Raw genomic sequence first — 18,823 nt, 5'->3', positions numbered from 1 at the left:
GTAGATCTGTTTCCGAAGATTCCGGCATGTAGTATGGGATCAGATGTCCGAGCTGTGAGTGCCAGGAGATGGCAGGCGATGCAGCTGGTGATACCACACAAGTCGCACATTACACGTCTGATAGAATAACCTGATGTGATGGATAGAACAGAGAAGCTTTCCGTAAAGGGAAAAGCACCAATGCCAAGTGCACATTTTCAGCCTCTCATCTGCGAATTTTTTCTCTTCTTATTTCCAGGGTTATTATAAGAGAACTCCAGACTATGTTCTCATAAGAGAATGGAAGAGACAGGGCTGTTTTGCCGTCCCAATGGTTCACTCCACATTGCTGATTGACCTCCGAAAGGAAGCCTCCATGAACCTACAGTTCTTCCCTCCCCATGATGACTTCACATGGAGCTTTGATGACATCATTGTATTCGCTTTTTCCTGCAGACATGCGGGTAGGTATCTAGAGGACAAAAAGGGGGAAAGAGGTTATTATATAATATAATAAACAAAGTATACTTACCAGTCTCCATGCCCTCAGAGGTGATTCATAGCTTTTCCTTACCCATAACCGGTGTCCTGCAGCTCCGTGAGCTGCAACTTCACGGACCGGCTTATGGACTGCCTGCTCAGCCAATCAGTGACCGGGGTGACTGGGGTGACTTTACAGCTTGAGGAGCTGAGACCTTGACATACACCGAACCCATCTAAAAATTGCTTTTGGTAGCTGTCGATGAGACCCAAGAGGGGCACTACAGGGGCATGGGGACGGGTAAGTATACTTTGCTTATTATGTTCCTGCACCATACTGCCTGTTTGTCATTTGTTAGTTTCACAGGACCTCTACAAAACCTACTTCTCCTACAAAAACTACAAAACTTAAAGAAGTGACTCCCCCCTGACGATTAGCTGGTTGTTGTGGGTCCAGAGACCCCTGGAACATGTTATTCTTAGTGACCCTTACCTTTTTTCATACAGTACATTTGCAGTCAGTGGTGGTATACACCTGGCACTCTCAGAAGTGATAATCCCTGTAACAGTGATGTGAAGTGTAAAGTCTATAAACCCTGAGCGCAACTATAAAACACTGCGAGACGATTTTGTTTTGGAAGCATCAGATCTGCTGCCACCTTGTGGCTCTCGGTGCTCATGTACTTTTTTGTTTATGGTTAGAATCGTGGAATCATCATGATTATTATTTCTGTACTGTGACATCACTACATTATTTCCATAACCTGACATCATGTTTGTACTTACAGGAAATTCAGGTTCGTCTGAACTCGAACTCTCTGCATTTGACTCCCGGTGGCTGAAGAAGTTGGATGTAGCCCTAGGGCTGCCTGCAAAGCATGGCTACAGCCTATGGCCATATAATATATCTATGTTTTACAGAACTTCCTAGGGCTGAATCCATTTTCTTCAGTCACCGGGAGTCAAATGCCGATAGTTCGGGTTCAGACAAAGCTGAACTTTCTGTAAGTTTGCTCATCTCTACATATATGCATTGTACCTGGATATGGCAACGTATATGTTTTTTATTATAACTTTTTGGTAACTTTGTACCTGGATATGGCAACATATATGTTTTTTATTATAACTTTTTGTGTGTGTTATTATCCCGGATGTGTGTTGTACCTGGATATGGCAACATATATGTTTTTTATTATAACTTTTTGTGTCTGTTATTACCCCAGTACTGTAACCTGACAGTTTATAATTTCTTAGCGGCGGCATCTATACCTGTATTATGACATCACAGTCCAGCACATTGTCCCACTGGAGTTATACAAGTAGTCCCGTTCCTGGCAGATTTAATCATTTGTGATTTTATCGTCACCCATGCATCATGTCCTTGTTTCATGCTGCCCGTGGTCAGATGACTGGTTTCATTTAGAGGTCAGGGTTGGAGGAAAAAGGCCAAACCTGTACTCACCTCTTGCTGATTCCCCACCGATGCCGTTCTCCGCTGTTGACAAATTAAAAAGTACCCACCCAACCAATCATTGTCACTGTTACAGCTAGAGACTGTCTAAGCAGTGATAGTTCCTCATACACTAACAGTGCCTGGCACAGGTCTGTGGGATAGCATGAAGCTGACCCTTATCAGAAGTGACAATGAGGGAAGCATCTTCTCTTTCTGCTTATACTTCTTTTTCCCTACTTGCCCCCAGGGCTTTTTCTTAGAATTCTGGCTTCTTCTCTGAATTCATCCCATATGACCCTGGGCCATGTAATATACATGTGCTCATGTTGCTGAGCCTTGTTTTACATGAATAAATCCCTTATACCTCTTTAGAAAATATGATAGACGGACAAAATATTTTTCTTTCAAATCAGCTGGTGTCAGAAAGTTATATAGATTTGTAATTTCCTTCTAGTCTTCCCTTACTTATCAGCTGCTATATGTCCTGAAGGAAGTGGTGTATTTTTTCTAGTCTGACACAGTGCTCTCTGTCTGAGACAGGAACTGTCCTGAGCAGTAACAAAACCTCTCCTGCTCTGGACAGTACCTAACATGGACAGAGGTGGCAGCAGAGAGCACTGTGTTAGACTGGAAAGAATACACCACTTCCTGCAGGACATACAGCAGCTGATAAGTACTGGAAGACTTGAGATTTTTAAATAGAAGTAAATTACAAATCTTTAGAACTTTCTGAAACCAGTTGATTTGAAAGAAAAATATTTTTGCTAGACAACCCCTTTAAAGAGTTTCTTTACCCCAGAAGCTGGTTTGGTGGGATGTGCCTTGTTATGGCCTGTGGTCCTCCAGCTGTAAGTCATCATTCTGCTCCATTACCTGCATCCTGCTCTTTTACAGATATCATTATTCTGCCATTAGCTGTGTAACAATGCATCCTCTGATCTCTGAACGCTTCTCTGTGGCTTTTCCAGGAATTCAGATGTATATTTGTAACAAGGAGCATTATGGGTACCTTCCTGTGCCGCTGAAGCCGCATCAAACCCTGGAGGACGACATCGAGAGCTTTACACACGTACTGACGGAGGCCATGAGTAAGTGACCTCCTATAGTAACACTAGATGCTGCGTGGCATTGGTTGATGGTCACCCCTGTGTTTTTCATTGGGTATTAAAACATTTTTCATTAGTTATTATTATTATTATTATTATTATTATTTTTTGCAGCAAATGCTACTATGCAGCTCAAAAATTTTTTTTTTTTCTTTATTTAATAAAAAAAAATGTAAAATTACTCTTTTTGCTTTTGAGGCTGTTTATTATTATTATTATTATTAATAATAATAATAATAATAACAATTACAATAATAATAACAATAATAATAATAACAATAATAATGATAATAATAATATTTCATGCTATTCTATTATATGACTGTAGTATTCTGTGGATCCCTTTGGGGGACAACAGAAAGTTTTCCATTGCCTGGACTGAACATACAGACCCAGTGCAGTGTGAACAAACCCCAAGTGCATGGCCTCATAGGATAGGTTAGGCTGCAGTAACTTTTACCACCAGTAGGTGGTGATGCGAGCTGTTCTTAAATCCTATGCGTGAATAACACTTGAATAACTCCTGTGATGGCCAGTCAGCTACCAAAGATTTTCCTACGATGCAAAATGTATATGTTATAGCATGTCAAAATCTGATGCAGATTGTCATGGAGTAGATGCAGATTTTTCCCACTGGTCAAAATTTTGCAGTGAAATCTGTAAATGATACATTGTTGCGCATTTGGCTGCAGATAAACAGCCGAAAAAGGCCGTACACTGTACCTTTTGGTTACCCCCCCCATAAGCAAGAGGCTCTAGATTTTGACAACCCAGCATATGTTATAGCGAATGGCTTATTTTGTGATACATCATAACTATATCTCCTCCAGAAGGAAGAGACTGGCTCTCTAGTGACACCTGTAGGCAGCTAGCCTGTATGTCAGTGCAAATTGTGGAGCAGCTAATTTGCCTACTCCTTTATTCTGGAGCGTGGCCTGTAGGATTCCATACACATCCGGAGCTCCTCAAGGAGACTGGGTCCTCCCCTCGCTCTCTGTGGATTCTCACCCCTACATCAAATAACCCTTATAATGTACCAAGGATTTTTAGGAGACCCTCTTATTGGCATTAATGTTGCGGACTATAATAAACAATAGATGTCTGTTTTTTCTCTACGCTTAGTATACCATATGTTACATTTTAGTTGATCGACCTCCCTTGGAGACATCTCGATACGTCCATGTGCCACCCAAAGAACCGGATAGGATTGGCTTTGATGAGGTGAGTTATTATTTGATATATAGTGCATGCTATTTGCTAATCTGGGGCAAAAAATGGAAAGTTCTTTAACCCCTTAAGGGCGGAGCCAATTTTCGTTTTTGCGTTTTCGTTTTTTCCTCCTTGTGTTTAAAAGGTCATAGCACTTGCATTTTTCCACCTAGAAACCCACATGAGCCCTTATTTTTTGTGCCACTAATTGTACTTTGCAATGACAGGCTGAATTTTTGCATGAAGTACACAGCAAAACTGGAAAAAATTCAATGTGTGGTGAAATTGAACAAAAAAACGAAAAAAAAAAAAATCTTTTATTTGGGGGGTATTTTGTTTTACGCCATTCGCCCTGGTGTAAAACTGACTTGTTAAATATGTTCCTCAAGTCATTACAATTACAACGATATGTAACATGTATAACTTATATTGTATCTGATGGCCTGTAAAAAATTCAAACCATTGTTAACAAATATATGTCACTTAAAACCGCTCCATTCCCAGGCTTATAGCGCTTTTATCCTTTGGTCTATGGGGCTGTGTCAGGTGTCATTTTTTTGTGCCATGATGTTTACTTTCTATCGGTACCTTGATTGCGCATATGTGACTTTTTGATCACTTTTTATTACATTTTTCTGGATTTGAATCGACCAAAAATGCGCAAATTTGCACTTTGGGATTTTTGGGCGCTTACGCCATTTACCGTGCGAGATCAGTAATGTGATTAATTAATAGTTCGGGCGATTACGCACACGGCGATAGCAAACATATTTATTTATTTATTTATTTACTTTTATTTAAAACATGGGAAAAGGGGGGTGATTCAGAACTTTTATTAGGGGAGGGGGCTTTTTACTAATAACACTAATATACACTTTGATCTCTCATTGAGATCTTTGCTGTATACTTATACAGCAAAGATCAATGAGATCGGCACTCGTTTGCTTTCGGCTGAGTGCCGAGCCGGGATCAGCGCCATCTTGGCCGAGCCCCGGCCGGACCAGACACGGAGATCTCTCCTCCGGGACAATGTCCCAGGGAAGGGGGGGGGGGCGATCTCCGCCACTAGACACCAAGGAAGAGCTGCAGAAGGTAATCGGATGCAGCTGTCAACTTTGACAGCTGCATCTGATTACCTGATTAGCGGGCACGTCAATCGGACCGTGCCCGCTAATACACGCGGCACCCGGGAGCGCAGCGGTTTTAGAGCGGGGTCGCCGCGCGGCCCCGCTCTGAACACCTCTTGTGGACGCATGACGTACGGGTCACTGTCGTTTACATTTTTTTTGCAGAAATCAATAGTACAGGCGATTTTAAGAAACTTTGTAATTGGGCTTATTAGCCGGAAAATGCATTTTTCATGAAAAAGCAGTTTGAAGCTCTCCCCCTGTCTTTATGGTTGTCTATGGAGAGGGGAGGGGTGGAGGGAGATGAGGCACCAAAACAGAACAATAAAGAGTTAATTTACAGCTACATCACCGGGTTATCTCCTCTGAAGTCAGCACTGACCTCTCTGACCTCTGAATAGCAGCTTTCAGCAGCTCCCTGCTGTGTAATCCGTTGTTCTCTGCTGGCGACTAATCTCCCTCCTCCCCCCTCCCCTCTCCATAGGTTACACAGGGCTCGACTAATGTAAAAGAGTCGAGATTTCCTGATAATAACCAGTAAATGAGAGAGAAGAAGGAGGGAGGGGGGCCTGGGGAAAGTCTTTTTGAATGCAGATAATGGCATATTTGCCTAATAAACCCAATTACAAAGTTTCTTAAAATCGCCTGGACTATTGATTTCTGCAAAAAAATAAATAAATAAATAAATGCGACAGTGACACTTTAACTACAGTAGAGTCATGAAGAACAAGTAAAGTTGTTCTTAATATTTGGGAGACATTGAAGTAAAGCGCACTTTGCTCCCTGTCTTGCAGCAGTCTCCATCTAGCGGCTCCATTGGCTGAAGGGAGATGATTGACAGGGGGCAAGTGGAGATCATTCTCCTGATCAGTTGGGGTCTCAGCATTGAGAGGAAATCAAGCACTTTGTCCTTGGTTATGACCCGTTAACGTGGGTCAGGCATGCTCAGTTTGACTGCAATCTCCTGGTCTGTCCAGGCAGTACTGGCTTAGGCCCCCTTTACACTTCAGGCAAAAAAAAAAAAAAAAAAAGATTTCCTGACCCTTGGGCATGCCTCTCTTGGGCATGATAACCATTTAGGATTCTACTGGACATATGAAGGGGTCCTTAGTCTCCACTGCACATGGAAGCAAGGGGGATTATGGCACACAATGTGTAGCAGCCACCGCCACATTTCAGAGTGGAAACCAGGAAGTGATCCGATCCATGAGGTAGAAGAACTGTACAGAGATGTTAGTTACTCCTGATACACATCTGGGTTTATGAATTCTGCCTAATGAAACCATCCCTATAAGGGTACCTTCACACGTACCGTATCGCTGCGTTTTTATCCTTGAGTTTTTGGTGCGATTTTTACATGCGAGCTTTGATTTTCATATGAAAATCATGTGAAAATCAAAACGCGCATGTAAAAAACGCAGAGATAAAAACGCAGCGATACGGTACGTGCGAAGTGTGAACGTTCCCTCAGTGAGCTGGACGGAGAACTAGTCGTTCCTAATTCATGAGCTCCTTACTGTATCCCTACCAGTGCTTTCCCCATCTCACAACATGATGGGTGAGAACACATAAATCCCTGACTAGAGCGTCAGACAATCTGCACAGAGTTCCTCCTGATGATACAACAGGCATAGTACACAGCAGATTATAGGCCTGGGCCTGGATTAGAGGACAGCCATAGGTGCCCCGTAGGCATGGGATTCTAAGGATCCAACTTTACAAGTTACAATAATTGCGGCCATGAATGAGCAGGTGTCGTAGTGACCCAGTCTGTAATTTCAGAGGTCAGGGAAGCTGGAGGGGCAGCTTCAGGGTTAACCTGTAAAGAGGTAGTAAGTAATGAATCCATTCCTGGGATTCCAGGGCAGGAATGTAGGAGACTAATAGTAGGGCCGCTGTTTACCGTCCGCCGCTAATTGTCCCCAGGTGTTTCCAGGCTAAATGAGAAGACTTCAGACTCACAGCGGCTTTCTTCCTCCATCAGAAGATTAACAGTCTGAATATTCAAGGCCACAACGTGCTCACATAGCCTTGTATTCTTACTGATATTACACATCATCATGGCTAGTCTCTTGTCCATTTGCTTGTCTGTGACACGGTGGCACATGAGGCTAGTATGAGTTTATGGAGCATGGCTGCAAACAAGGGCTTATTCCCACACTCCATGATCCAAGGAGGTTACAAAGTGTGAAGCTGCTATGTGGACTGGCAGCTCTCCCGGCATCATAGATCAATATGATGCTGAGATAGCTTGAAGTTAATATAGGCCAAGGATGCAATAACTTGGAGCCACCATTACAAAGGAGTATCAGGCCAATTGCTTCTGGTCCCATTCTCCCTGTAGTGTGGGCACATCTGATCGGCAGGGGTGTGGGGTGGATGGGATAGGCTATCAATTATTTTTTCCTAGACAACCAGTGGCCCCCGAAGGGTCCCGCTTCGGTCACTGACTGGCTGAGCGAACCTCTTACACCCGCTCAGCCAGGGGACTGGGAACCGGATCGGCAATATGCAGCTACCAGGGCTGGAGCTGGGGAGATGAGAGTATGTTATTTCTTTTATCCTCCCCAGCACGTGTAAAAAAAAGGGGTTATCAAGCGAAAATCTTTTTCTTTCAAATCGACTGGTGTCAGAAAGTTAGATAGATTTGTAATTTACTTCTATTAAAAAATCCCAAGTCTTCCCATACTTATCAGCTGATGTATGTCATGCAGAAAATGTTGTTTTTTCAGTCAGACACAGTGCTCTCTGCTGACATCTCTGGCCGAGACAGGAACTGTCCAGAGCAGGAGAGGTTTTCTATGGGGATTCAGAGAGAACCGAGACAGAGTTCCTGTCTCGGCCAGAGATGTCAGCAGAGAGCACTGTGTCAGAATAAAAACAAAATAACATTTCCTGCATGACATACAGCAGCTGATAAGTATGGAAGACTTGAGATTTTTTTAATAGAAGTAAATTACAAATCTATATAACTTTCTGATAGTTGATTTGAACGAAAAAGATTTTTGCTGGACAACCCCTTTAAGCTTCATACGGGTTTCATACAGTGCAGGAGTTACATACTTAAGATAGTAGTCACTACAGATGAGTGCAACTGAAGAATACTCGAGTCTGATCATGCGGCATTTGATTACCGGTGGCTGAAGAAGTTGGACGCAGCCCTAGGGAGTCCTGGAAAACTTGTACAGCCATAGGCCATATCCATATTTTCCTAGGGCTACATCCACCCGTAATGAAATGCCGTATGCACAGGCTCAGTCATGCGCTAATCTCTAGTAGTCACACATGGCCTTGTTATGTCCTGCACTAGACATAGCCAAGTCTGTACTGTGGAGTGTTCCTTTAAGTAACTGTTAAATGTAGACTTTTTTTTACTTACACCTGTTTCTATTCTGGAAATGGATGCATATCGCGGAAGAACAATGTGTGCGCCAGATCTAAGGAAATTGTAGGGAAATTCCCCTGAAACTCTGCAGTATCTTAGATGACAGGAGAGAATCCAATAATAACATTACAATAGTGAGACACCTGCGCACCAGACACACACTGTACCAGATGTTAACCTTGTCCTAAAGTGTTCTGCCACAGTGGATTATAGTAGTTATTTCAGTCAGTATAACCATATAATGATAGTGCCCTTTCAAAGGGATTGTCCAGGCTTAGAAAAATGTGGCTGCTTTCCTCCAGAAACAGCACCTCTCCTGTCCTCAATTTGGGTGTAGGTTTTGCAGATCAGTTCTATTGAAGTGAATGGAGCTGAATTGTAATACCAAACACAACCCGAGGACAGGGGTGGCACTGTTTTTACAAGAATGTAGTTGTGCAGGAGCGTAACTACCACAATAGCAGCCATAACGGCTGCTCCGGGACCCACCGCATAAGGGGGCCCATCCCTGCAAAACACTGGGCCTCCTGAACTGTCATCATACTACTCAGGGAGGTGCCTACCATGGGGGACACTATGTATTGGAGTACTATACTAGGGGATACCAAGTGAGATGCCTACCATGGGGGACTTTATGGGAGTTGCCTACCATGGTGGACACTAGGGGAGATGCCTACCATGGGGGACACTAGGGGAGATGCCTACCATGGGGGACACTAGAGGAGATGTCTACCATGGGGGACACTAGGGGAGATGTCTACCATGGGGGACACTAGGGGAGATGTCTACCATGGGGGACACTAGAGGAGATGCCTACCATGGGGGACACTAGGGGAGATGTCTACCATGGGGGACACTAGGGGAGATGCCTACCATGGGGGACACTAGGGGAGATGTCTACCATGGGGGACACAAGGAGAGCCCCTTTAATTTCTGTGCCAGAATCCACAGGCATGGGGCCGTACTCTGCCACATTTCCCACCCCTGTGCATTCATCCTTATAAATTCTGTACAAAAAGATGTGAATTCTCTGAAGTCTGCAGATAAATGTTTCCTCTTGACTCTATATTTATGCTTCCTTGTCAGGTTTTTATGATCAATCTGAAACGTCGCCAAGACCGTCGTGTCCGGATGCTCCGGAGTCTGTACGAGCTGCAAATCCAGGTGAAGGTATTCGATGCTGTGGACGGCAAGTGAGTGTGTTCATCTTTATACCAGCAAAATTCTGCACCAGGTGACTGGGGGTTATTGAGCCAACCATTGTATAGTCCTGGGTAGTTCCTTGATGTTCCCCCATTGCAACACAGGATGAGTGCAACTGTCAGAACATTCGGCATTCGATTACTGGTGGCTGAAGAAGTTGGATGCAGTCCTAGGAAAACATGGATACAGCCCTAGGCCATAGCTGTGCCCATATTTTCTTGGACTGTCTAGGGCTGCATCCAACTTTTTCAGTCACCTGTAATCAAATGGCGAATGATCGTACTCGAGCATGCTCCAGTTGAGTTGTGCTCGCCTCTAATTATGAATGTCTTATGCCCAGAACAGCATAGGTTTATACTCAGTAATCCAGGTGTAATGGGAAATTGGTGTGGACCTGCTGCGTTACTGAACTGACTTGGTTTTGGGCCATGCCCAGGAGCAGAGTCCAACCACTCTCTAGGTCTTCATCCTTTAGCCATCTCCAGGATATGGAAGCTGAACTTCCAGGGTACAAGGTCCTCTCTGCTCCTCAAGAGTGGTTTCAGTGTGACTGGCAGATGTCCCAGTGGACCAGATGGTACTGGTATATGGCACTATATTCTGAGCCATGCACAAGAGAGTCTGAACAGTACCCAGGAATGAGGCAGAGACACAGGCAGGTCCAGGCAGATGGTTGAGACAGGCGGCATAGGCTTAGATAATCCAGGTCAGCAACATAAGTCACTATGATATGGGAAGGCTCAGGCAGAATTGCAAATCGAGAAGGAATGGGTGTGGACACCGAATAATCAGCAATGCTCAGGCAGAGAATGTGGGGTGGGTCGCCCTAAAATAAAAGATGGCAAGTGGGGAAAGAATTAAAGGGGTACTCTGGCAAAAACATCTTTCATATCTACTGACTTCAGAAAGTTATATACATTTTTTATTTGCCTTTAATTAAAAAGCTTGTCTTCTCATACTTATCAGCTGCTGTATGTCCTGCAAGAAGTGGTGTGTTCTTTCCAGTCTGACACAGTTCTCCCTGCTGCCACCTCTGTTTGCCATTGCCATTGGCAGAGGTGGCAGCAGAGAGCAGTGTGTCAGACTAGAAAGAATACACCACTTCCTGCAGGACATACAGCAGCTGATAAGTACTTGAAGACGGAAGAATTTTTAATTAAAAGTAAATTAAAATTCTATATAACTTCCTGACACCAGTTGGTTTGAAAGGAATAGAAATTGCCAGAGTACCCCCCTTATTAATGCACGCACTGGCCCTTTAAATATTTAGAAGTGTGTGTGTTCCGCTGACCCCTTATGGCCAGATGTGGAACTGTGGCAGCTTGGCAGTTGAGCAGGGAAAGAGCTCTGACTGGAGGAGGACAAGGCACTGGCAGGGAGACCAGGCAGAGGACACGAGGTTACAGCAGACTGGGCATGAGAGAGTGTGTATGGAACACAGGGGTCAGGCCGAGGTGGAATCAGGCAAAGCATTCACTGGTCATATACAGATATATACAGCACACTATGGAAAGATATAGATGGGGAGAGGTTAGGTGTGCTCATGCAATATATATATATATATATATATATATATATATATATATATATATATATATTAGAAGTGAATGAAATAATATACTGTACTTTATACCAGGGGGCATGCTGGGAGTTGTAGTTTTGCAACGTCTGGAGAGCCAGGGTTCCCTACCCCTGCTTTATAGCCTCTCCCTGCCCTACTATCTGTCCGGCTTCTCCCAATCCCTGAATACTGCCGTTTATCAAGACCCATCCACATCAATATGGAGAATATTAAAGAAAACAGGAAGCAGCGTGTGAATAAGGAACATTCCTGGGCCCCTGCCGCTACGACACTGAGGAACCATCAATGGCGCCATTCACTAGTGTAGGGGATAGAGCCACCTGTATGTCTGGGAATAGACTTGTGTATGTCAGCAGCTGTAGATGAGCAGTGCTGTAACTATACGGTATATAGTATATATCACAGTGTATGTATGTCTCAGCTATCCATCTTCATATATTATAGGGCTCTTAATTCAAGTCAGATTAAGGCTCTGAATATAGATGTCTTACCCGGATACCAAGACCCCTACTCTGGGAGGACCCTGACCAGGGGGGAGATCGGATGCTTCCTCAGCCATTACTATGTGTGGAAAGAGGTAAATGAATAGTATATGGGACAGCAGTCCTGAATGTAGCAGAGCAGTCCGACTACACCGGAGGATGCAAATAATACTGGTATATAGTGCAGGGCACACAGGGTGGGGGTATGGTGGCACACAGTGATGTCACAGTACAGGGATAATACACAGAGTGATGTCACAGTACAGGGATAATACACAGAGTGATGTCACAGTACAGGGAGAATACACACAGTGATGTCACAGTACAGGGATAATACACACAGTGATGTCACAGTACAGGGATAATACACAGTGATGTCACAGTACAGGGATAATACACACAATGATGTCACAGTACAGAGATAATACACAGAGTGATGTCACAGTACAGGGATAATACACGGAGTGATGTCACAGTACAGGGATAATACACAGTGATGTCACAGTACAGGGATAATACACACAGTGATGTCACATTACAGGGATAATATACACAATGATGTCACAGTACAGGGATAATACACACAGTGATGTCACAGTACAGGTATAATACACACAGTGATGTCATAGTACAGGGATAATACACGGAGTGATGTCACATTACAGGGATAATACACGGAGTGATGTCACAGTACAGGGATAATACACAGTGATGTCACAGTACAGGGATAATACACACAGTGATGTCACAGTACAGGGATAATACACGGAGTGATGTCACAGTACAGGGATAATACACACGGTGATGTCACAGTACAGGGATAATACACACAGTGATGTCACAGTACAGGGATAATACACACAGTGATGTCACATTACAGGGATAATATACACAATGATGTCACAATACAGGGATAATACACACAGTGATGTCACAGTACAGGGATAATACACAGAGTGATGTCACAGTACAGGGATAATACACGGAGTGATGTCACAGTACAGGGATAATACACAGTGATGTCACAGTACAGGGATAATACACACAGTGATGTCACATTACAGGGATAATATACACAATGATGTCACAGTACAGGGATAATACACACAGTGATGTCACAGTACAGGGATATTACACACAGTGATGTCACAGTACAGGGATAATTACGCACATGAAGCATGCAAACAGTAATGTCATAGGACCCAGATAAAAGAGAAATGATGTCATAGCATTGGAATAAATTTTTCCAAACACAGTCAGTTCGAGGTAAAATACGGCCGTGACTGTGAGGTTGAAATACGGGCTTATTTTCAGTCTTCAACCCCTGGTAAAAAGTATGGAATCACCAGTCTTGGATGAGCACTCCTTCAGACATTTCATGCTGTAAAACAAACTCAGATCAAAAACATGATACAATATTAAGGTCATTCCAAAGTGCAACTTGTTGGCTTTCAGGAACACTCAAAGAAATGAAGAGAAAACATTGTGGAAGTTAGGCTAGGTTCACACTGCGTTTTCAGCATCTGTTTAACGCATCCGTTTTTTGCAAAAAACGCATGAAAAACGGATTGCAAAAAACGGATTCATTTGTGTGGGCTGTATCCAAGATATGGACCAAATACAAACAGCATGGAATGGTTGTCAAAGCCAAGCGTACTGGTAGACCAAGAAAGACATCAAAGCGTCAAGACAAACAACTTAAGGCCATTTGTCTTGAAAACCGAAAAAGTACAACTAAACAGATGAAGCACAAATGGGAGGAAGCTGGAGTCAATGTATGTGACCGAACCGTAAGAAATCGCCTAAAGGAGATGGGATTTCTATACAGGAAAGCTAAACGAAAACCAGCATTGACACCTAAACATAAAAAAACAAGACTCCAATGGGCTAAGGAAAGGCAAGGGCTAAGGACTGTGGATGACTGGATGAAAGTTGTCTTCAGTGATGAGTCAAGAATCTGCATTGGACAAGGTGATGATGCTGGAACTTTTGTTTGGTGCCGTTCCAGTGAGATTTATGAAGAGGCCTGAAGAAAACAACCAAATTTCCACAGTCCTTGATGATATGGGGCTGCGTGTCAGGCAAAGGCACTGGGGAGAGGACTGTGGTTAATTCTTCCATCAATGCACAAGTTTACATTGACATTTTGGACAGTTTTCTCATCCCTTCAATTGAACAGATGTTTGGAGATGATGAAATAATTTTCCGAGATGACAATGCATCGTGCCATAGGGCAAAAACAGTGAAGGCATTCCTTGAAGAAAGACACACATTCAGTCGATGTCATGGCCTGCAGATAGTCCAGATCTCAACCCAGTTGAAAACCTGTGGTGGAGATTGAAAAAAATGGTCCACAAGAAGGCTCCAACCTGTAACGCTGATCTGGCCACTGCTATCAAAGAGAGTTGGCACCAAATTGATGCAGAATACTGTTTGTCACTCATCGAGTCCATGCCTCAAAGACTGAAAGCTGTTCTAAAAGCCAAAGGTGGTGCAACTAAATACTAGTGATGTATTTTGAATGGTCTTTTGTTTATGTGTTTTTCATGATTCCACACTTTTTTCCTCAGAATTGAGTGATTCCATATTTATTTCCCTGTGCTTGGTCAATAAAAGTGTCATTCACTAACTTCCACAATGTTTTCTCTTCATTTCTTTGAGTGTTCCTGACAGCCAACAAGTTGCACTTTGGAATGACCTTAATATTGTATCATGATTTTGATCTGAGTTTGTTTTACAGCATGAAATGTCTGAATGAGTGCTCATCCAAGACTGGTGATTCCATACTTTTTACCAGGGGTTATGCAGGTAGCCTGTGTTAGTTAGAATATTTCTATGGTTATAGTAAGTTTCTGAGTGAGTGAGTGTGTCCTGTGATTCCATCAGTGCTGCCTTGTTCTGTTCCAGATGGTGGATCGGGGCCTGGAGACGGCTCTGGTGATAGAAGACGACGTCCGATTTGAATATCAGTTCAAAAATAAACTTGTAAAACTCATGAATGACATTGAGTCGGCCGCTCTAGACTGGGATTTAATGTAAGTATGTGTATAACCCAGGGGCCTGTATACTTATTGCCTTCGTTTACCTTAAAATCCCGTGACCTAATGACTCCTCCTCCACAGCTACATTGGGAGGAAGAGGATGCAAGTGAAACGTCCAGAAAAGGCCGTTCCTAATGTGATGAATCTAGTGGAAGCGGATTATTCCTATTGGACGCTGGGTTACGCCATCTCACAGACAGGGGCCCAAAAACTCCTGAGCGCCGAACCCCTGGGCAAGATGCTGCCGGTGGATGAGTTTCTTCCGGTCATGTTTAATAAGCATCCAGTGTAAGTATAGCCTTAACTTATATAATAATTCAAATAGTTAAAGGGGTACTCCATCCAATTTTTTTCTTTCAAATCAACTGGTTTCAGAAAGTTATATAGATTTTTATTTACCTGGCTTTCCAGTACTTATCAGCTACTGTATGTCCTGCAGGAAGTGGTGAATTCTTTCCAGTCTCACACAGATCCTCATTTTTTTCATATCTATAGAGCAACTTTTTATTGCGTGTACGTCAGGGGGAGTATATATGGTAAGCACTTGCACCTGTAGGTTGCTGTTGCACTTTCTGCAGAGTGAACAGAGGCATAGAGGTTCTGCCATTTTTTTTTCTTTTTTTCTGTTGTACGTGGGGTGTGCGGCTGCCTCCTGTTGGCTTGCACTCCACCCATGTCTTGCAAGTGTTATAAATAGAGATTATTTGGCTCCTTTCTGCCCAGTTGTACGCTTATTGTTAGCCCAGGAGAGGCCACTGACATGGAACTGTACAGAGCAGTAACAAATCCCTATAGACAACTTCTCCAGCACTGGACAGTTCCTGACATTGGCAGAGATGGCAGCAGAGAGCACTGTGTCAGACTGGAAAGAATACACCACTTCCTGCAGGACATACAGCAGCTGATAAGTACTGGAAGACTGAAGATTTTTAGATTTAGATTTCTGGCACTAGTTGATTTGACATTTTCTTTTCTCATTGTGACACAGCATCTGCTATTCCAAAATTTCCACCACTTTTTTTTTATGAAGACTGCTCCTTTTTTTTTACTTATACACGATATATATTATATATATATATATATATATATATATATATATATATATACACACAGTATATATATATATATATATATATATATATATATATATATATAAAACAGAAAAGTGTGATATCCCAAGGCCCTTGCACTTTGCCACTTGGCAGTATGTATATGAAAGTGCACATGAAGCAAGTTCTTCCTTCTCGTCAGTGTCATGAAGAAAGATGGAGCCGAGCATATTACTTTGAAAATAAGTTCAGCTTGGGGCCCTATTCCACCGGACGATTATCGTTTGCATAATCGTTACGATTAACGATCTCAAACGACCGCTATTGCGAAAGACCTGAAAACGTTCACTCATTTCCATGGAACGATAATCGTTACTTATGATCGGAATTGCGATAGTTTTTTCTTCGCTATTTATTCGCATCTATTGCCAACGACCGAACGATGTCTTATTCAATGCGAACGTTTTGCGAACGAGCAACGGTAAAAATAGGTCCAGGTCTTATAAAGCGATCAACGATTTCTCGTTCGGTCGTTAATCGTTAACTGCATTTCAACCCAACGATTATCGTTTAGATTTAACAATTTAACGATAATCTGAACGATAATCGTCCGGTGGAATAGGGCCCTTGGGAACAGTGAGTGCAGGGATTCTGGGAGTGTGCAGACAGTTGGGATTACACCCTGTTATTCTTTCAATATTTTCAATATGCTGTGTTATAGTTTTAAATGATTGTTATATTGTTATATGATTTTGTTATAGTTTTATATGAATTTGTTATATTTTTATATGATTTGATTTGACTTAATTTCTTTCTCATTAGAGAGAAGTACATGGAGTACTATCACCCACGGGATCTCAAGGCCTTTTCCGCTGAGCCTCTTCTCGTCTACCCAACTCACTATACTGGCCAACCAGGTTACTTCAGTGACACAGAAACGTCCACCATATGGGACAATGAAACCGTGGCGACTGATTGGGACAGACAATATTCTGGAAAAACCAGACAGCAGGGTCAGATACACACAGATGCCCAGAATACAGAAGCACTGACACCTCAGACCACACTTGACACATCATCTCGGGATGAACTATGATCGCTATCAGTTGCGTGGATGGCGCCTAGGTTTTGTATAGAAAAAAGATTAAATTACTGTGAATATTTTGAAAAAGCAGATAATTTTATATGAGTAAAGAACATTGGCTCGCAACGTCTACAAGTGTCAATCAATATGTCCCTGGACGACATATGTAGAAGCAGCGGGTCTGAGGAGGACAACAAGAAAGGAAAATGACAGGAAAAAAAAAACTTCTTATTAAGGAGATCCAGCTGGTGTCTGGATCCTTACAGGCAATGCTCCATGGGAAACGAGTATGCAAATTAGCTGCTCTAAAAGGAAGAAGCCTGTCTCTCCAGTGCCACCTATTGGTAACTCATCTGTAAGTCAATGCTTGTTTTATGAAAGAGCCTTGAAACATGACTAGAGATATCAACCAAGCCAGTTATATGGTTCGACTAATATCCTTAGTTAGACTTCACAGCTCTTTTATGGGCTGGACATTGACATAAAGGCTAGCTACCTGTAGGTGGCACTAGAGAGACAGTTTCATTCCTCTTTGAGTTTACTGATTCATATTCATATTTAAATGTGTCATCCAGGATTACAAAAACATGGCCGCTTTTTTACAGCTTAGGTCCTTTGAAGTGGATGTAGCTAAGTTGTAATACCGCATACCACCCCAGGGGTGGCACTATTTTTGGCAGTAGGCAGATATGTTTTTGTAATCCTGGGTAGTGTTGAGTCAAACTGTTTGGGTTTGGCAACCTTCACCTAACCCGAACTATTGGCACTTGACTTCTGGAGAAGTTGGATGTTGCCATGTTCTCCTGACAGCCCTAAGGCAGCATCCATGCGGGCAGTCAAATTCCAAGCATTCGGGTTTGGAGAACTTTGCCAAACCCAAGCTTGGCATTTTACTGCCCGCATTAGGAGAAGTTGGATGCTGCCCTAGGGCTGCCAGGAAAACATGGATACAGCCTATGGCTATGTGCACACTATGTAAGAGACCGGCTGTTCTGTGACCTGGTCGGGTCACGGAACGGACGATCTCTGAAAAGATCATCCTGTCCGGTACTGCAGTACCGTCCGGATGATCTTTTCGGCCGCAGAGTTCTCATGCGGGCACATCCGTACGCGCCCACATCAGAACTCCCACAGCTCACTATGGAGCGAGCGGCCGAAGCCGCTCGCTCCATAGTGTGCACTGACATGGTTTTCTACGGCCGCTATTCACTGAATAGCGGCCGCAGAAAACTGACATACTATGGGGGAGATTTATCAAAGGGTGTAGAATTTAGACTGGTGCAAACTGGCCACAGCAGCCAATCATGGCTCATCTTTCAGCTCTGGTGAAAGGAATGAAGAGCAGTGATTGGTTGCTGTGGGCAGTTTGCACCAGTCTAAATTTTACACCCTTTGATAAATCTCCCCCATAGTGTGTATACGCTCTGGCCGGGATCCCATAGAAAGAGAGGCAACGTATATTTTCGTAATAATTGATTTTACGAAAATATTAGTTATCTGAACATAGCCTATGACTGTATCCATGTTCTCTAGGACTCCCTAGGTGTCATCCAACTCCAGATGCCAGGAGTCAAATGCTGTGCCTTCGGGTTTGGAGGACGTTGCCAAACTCGAACGGTTCAGCAAGTCTGCTCAACACTAAT

At 43.1% G+C, this 18,823-nt stretch overlaps 1 protein-coding gene across 1 annotated transcript in view; it reads left to right on the top strand.

Moving 5' to 3' along the window:
* COLGALT2 (collagen beta(1-O)galactosyltransferase 2) overlaps nucleotides 1-18,455 on the top strand; it is a 72,913-nt gene extending 54,458 nt beyond the window's left edge. Inside the window, exons 5-12 of the mRNA XM_069968971.1 lie at nucleotides 239-443; nucleotides 2,881-3,000; nucleotides 4,163-4,239; nucleotides 9,826-9,932; nucleotides 11,969-12,101; nucleotides 14,914-15,041; nucleotides 15,129-15,335; nucleotides 16,919-18,455. Of these exons, the coding sequence (XP_069825072.1) occupies nucleotides 239-443; nucleotides 2,881-3,000; nucleotides 4,163-4,239; nucleotides 9,826-9,932; nucleotides 11,969-12,101; nucleotides 14,914-15,041; nucleotides 15,129-15,335; nucleotides 16,919-17,192 (1,251 nt within the window). The 3' untranslated portion in view covers nucleotides 17,193-18,455. The remainder of the gene's footprint in view (nucleotides 1-238; nucleotides 444-2,880; nucleotides 3,001-4,162; nucleotides 4,240-9,825; nucleotides 9,933-11,968; nucleotides 12,102-14,913; nucleotides 15,042-15,128; nucleotides 15,336-16,918) is intronic.
* The last annotated feature ends 368 nt before the right edge of the window (nucleotides 18,456-18,823 follow it).

The sequence above is a fragment of the Dendropsophus ebraccatus genome, chromosome 4 (assembly GCF_027789765.1).
Source record: "Dendropsophus ebraccatus isolate aDenEbr1 chromosome 4, aDenEbr1.pat, whole genome shotgun sequence".
NCBI lineage: Eukaryota > Metazoa > Chordata > Amphibia > Anura > Hylidae > Dendropsophus > Dendropsophus ebraccatus.
This window is presented reverse-complemented; position numbering and strand designations above follow the sequence as displayed.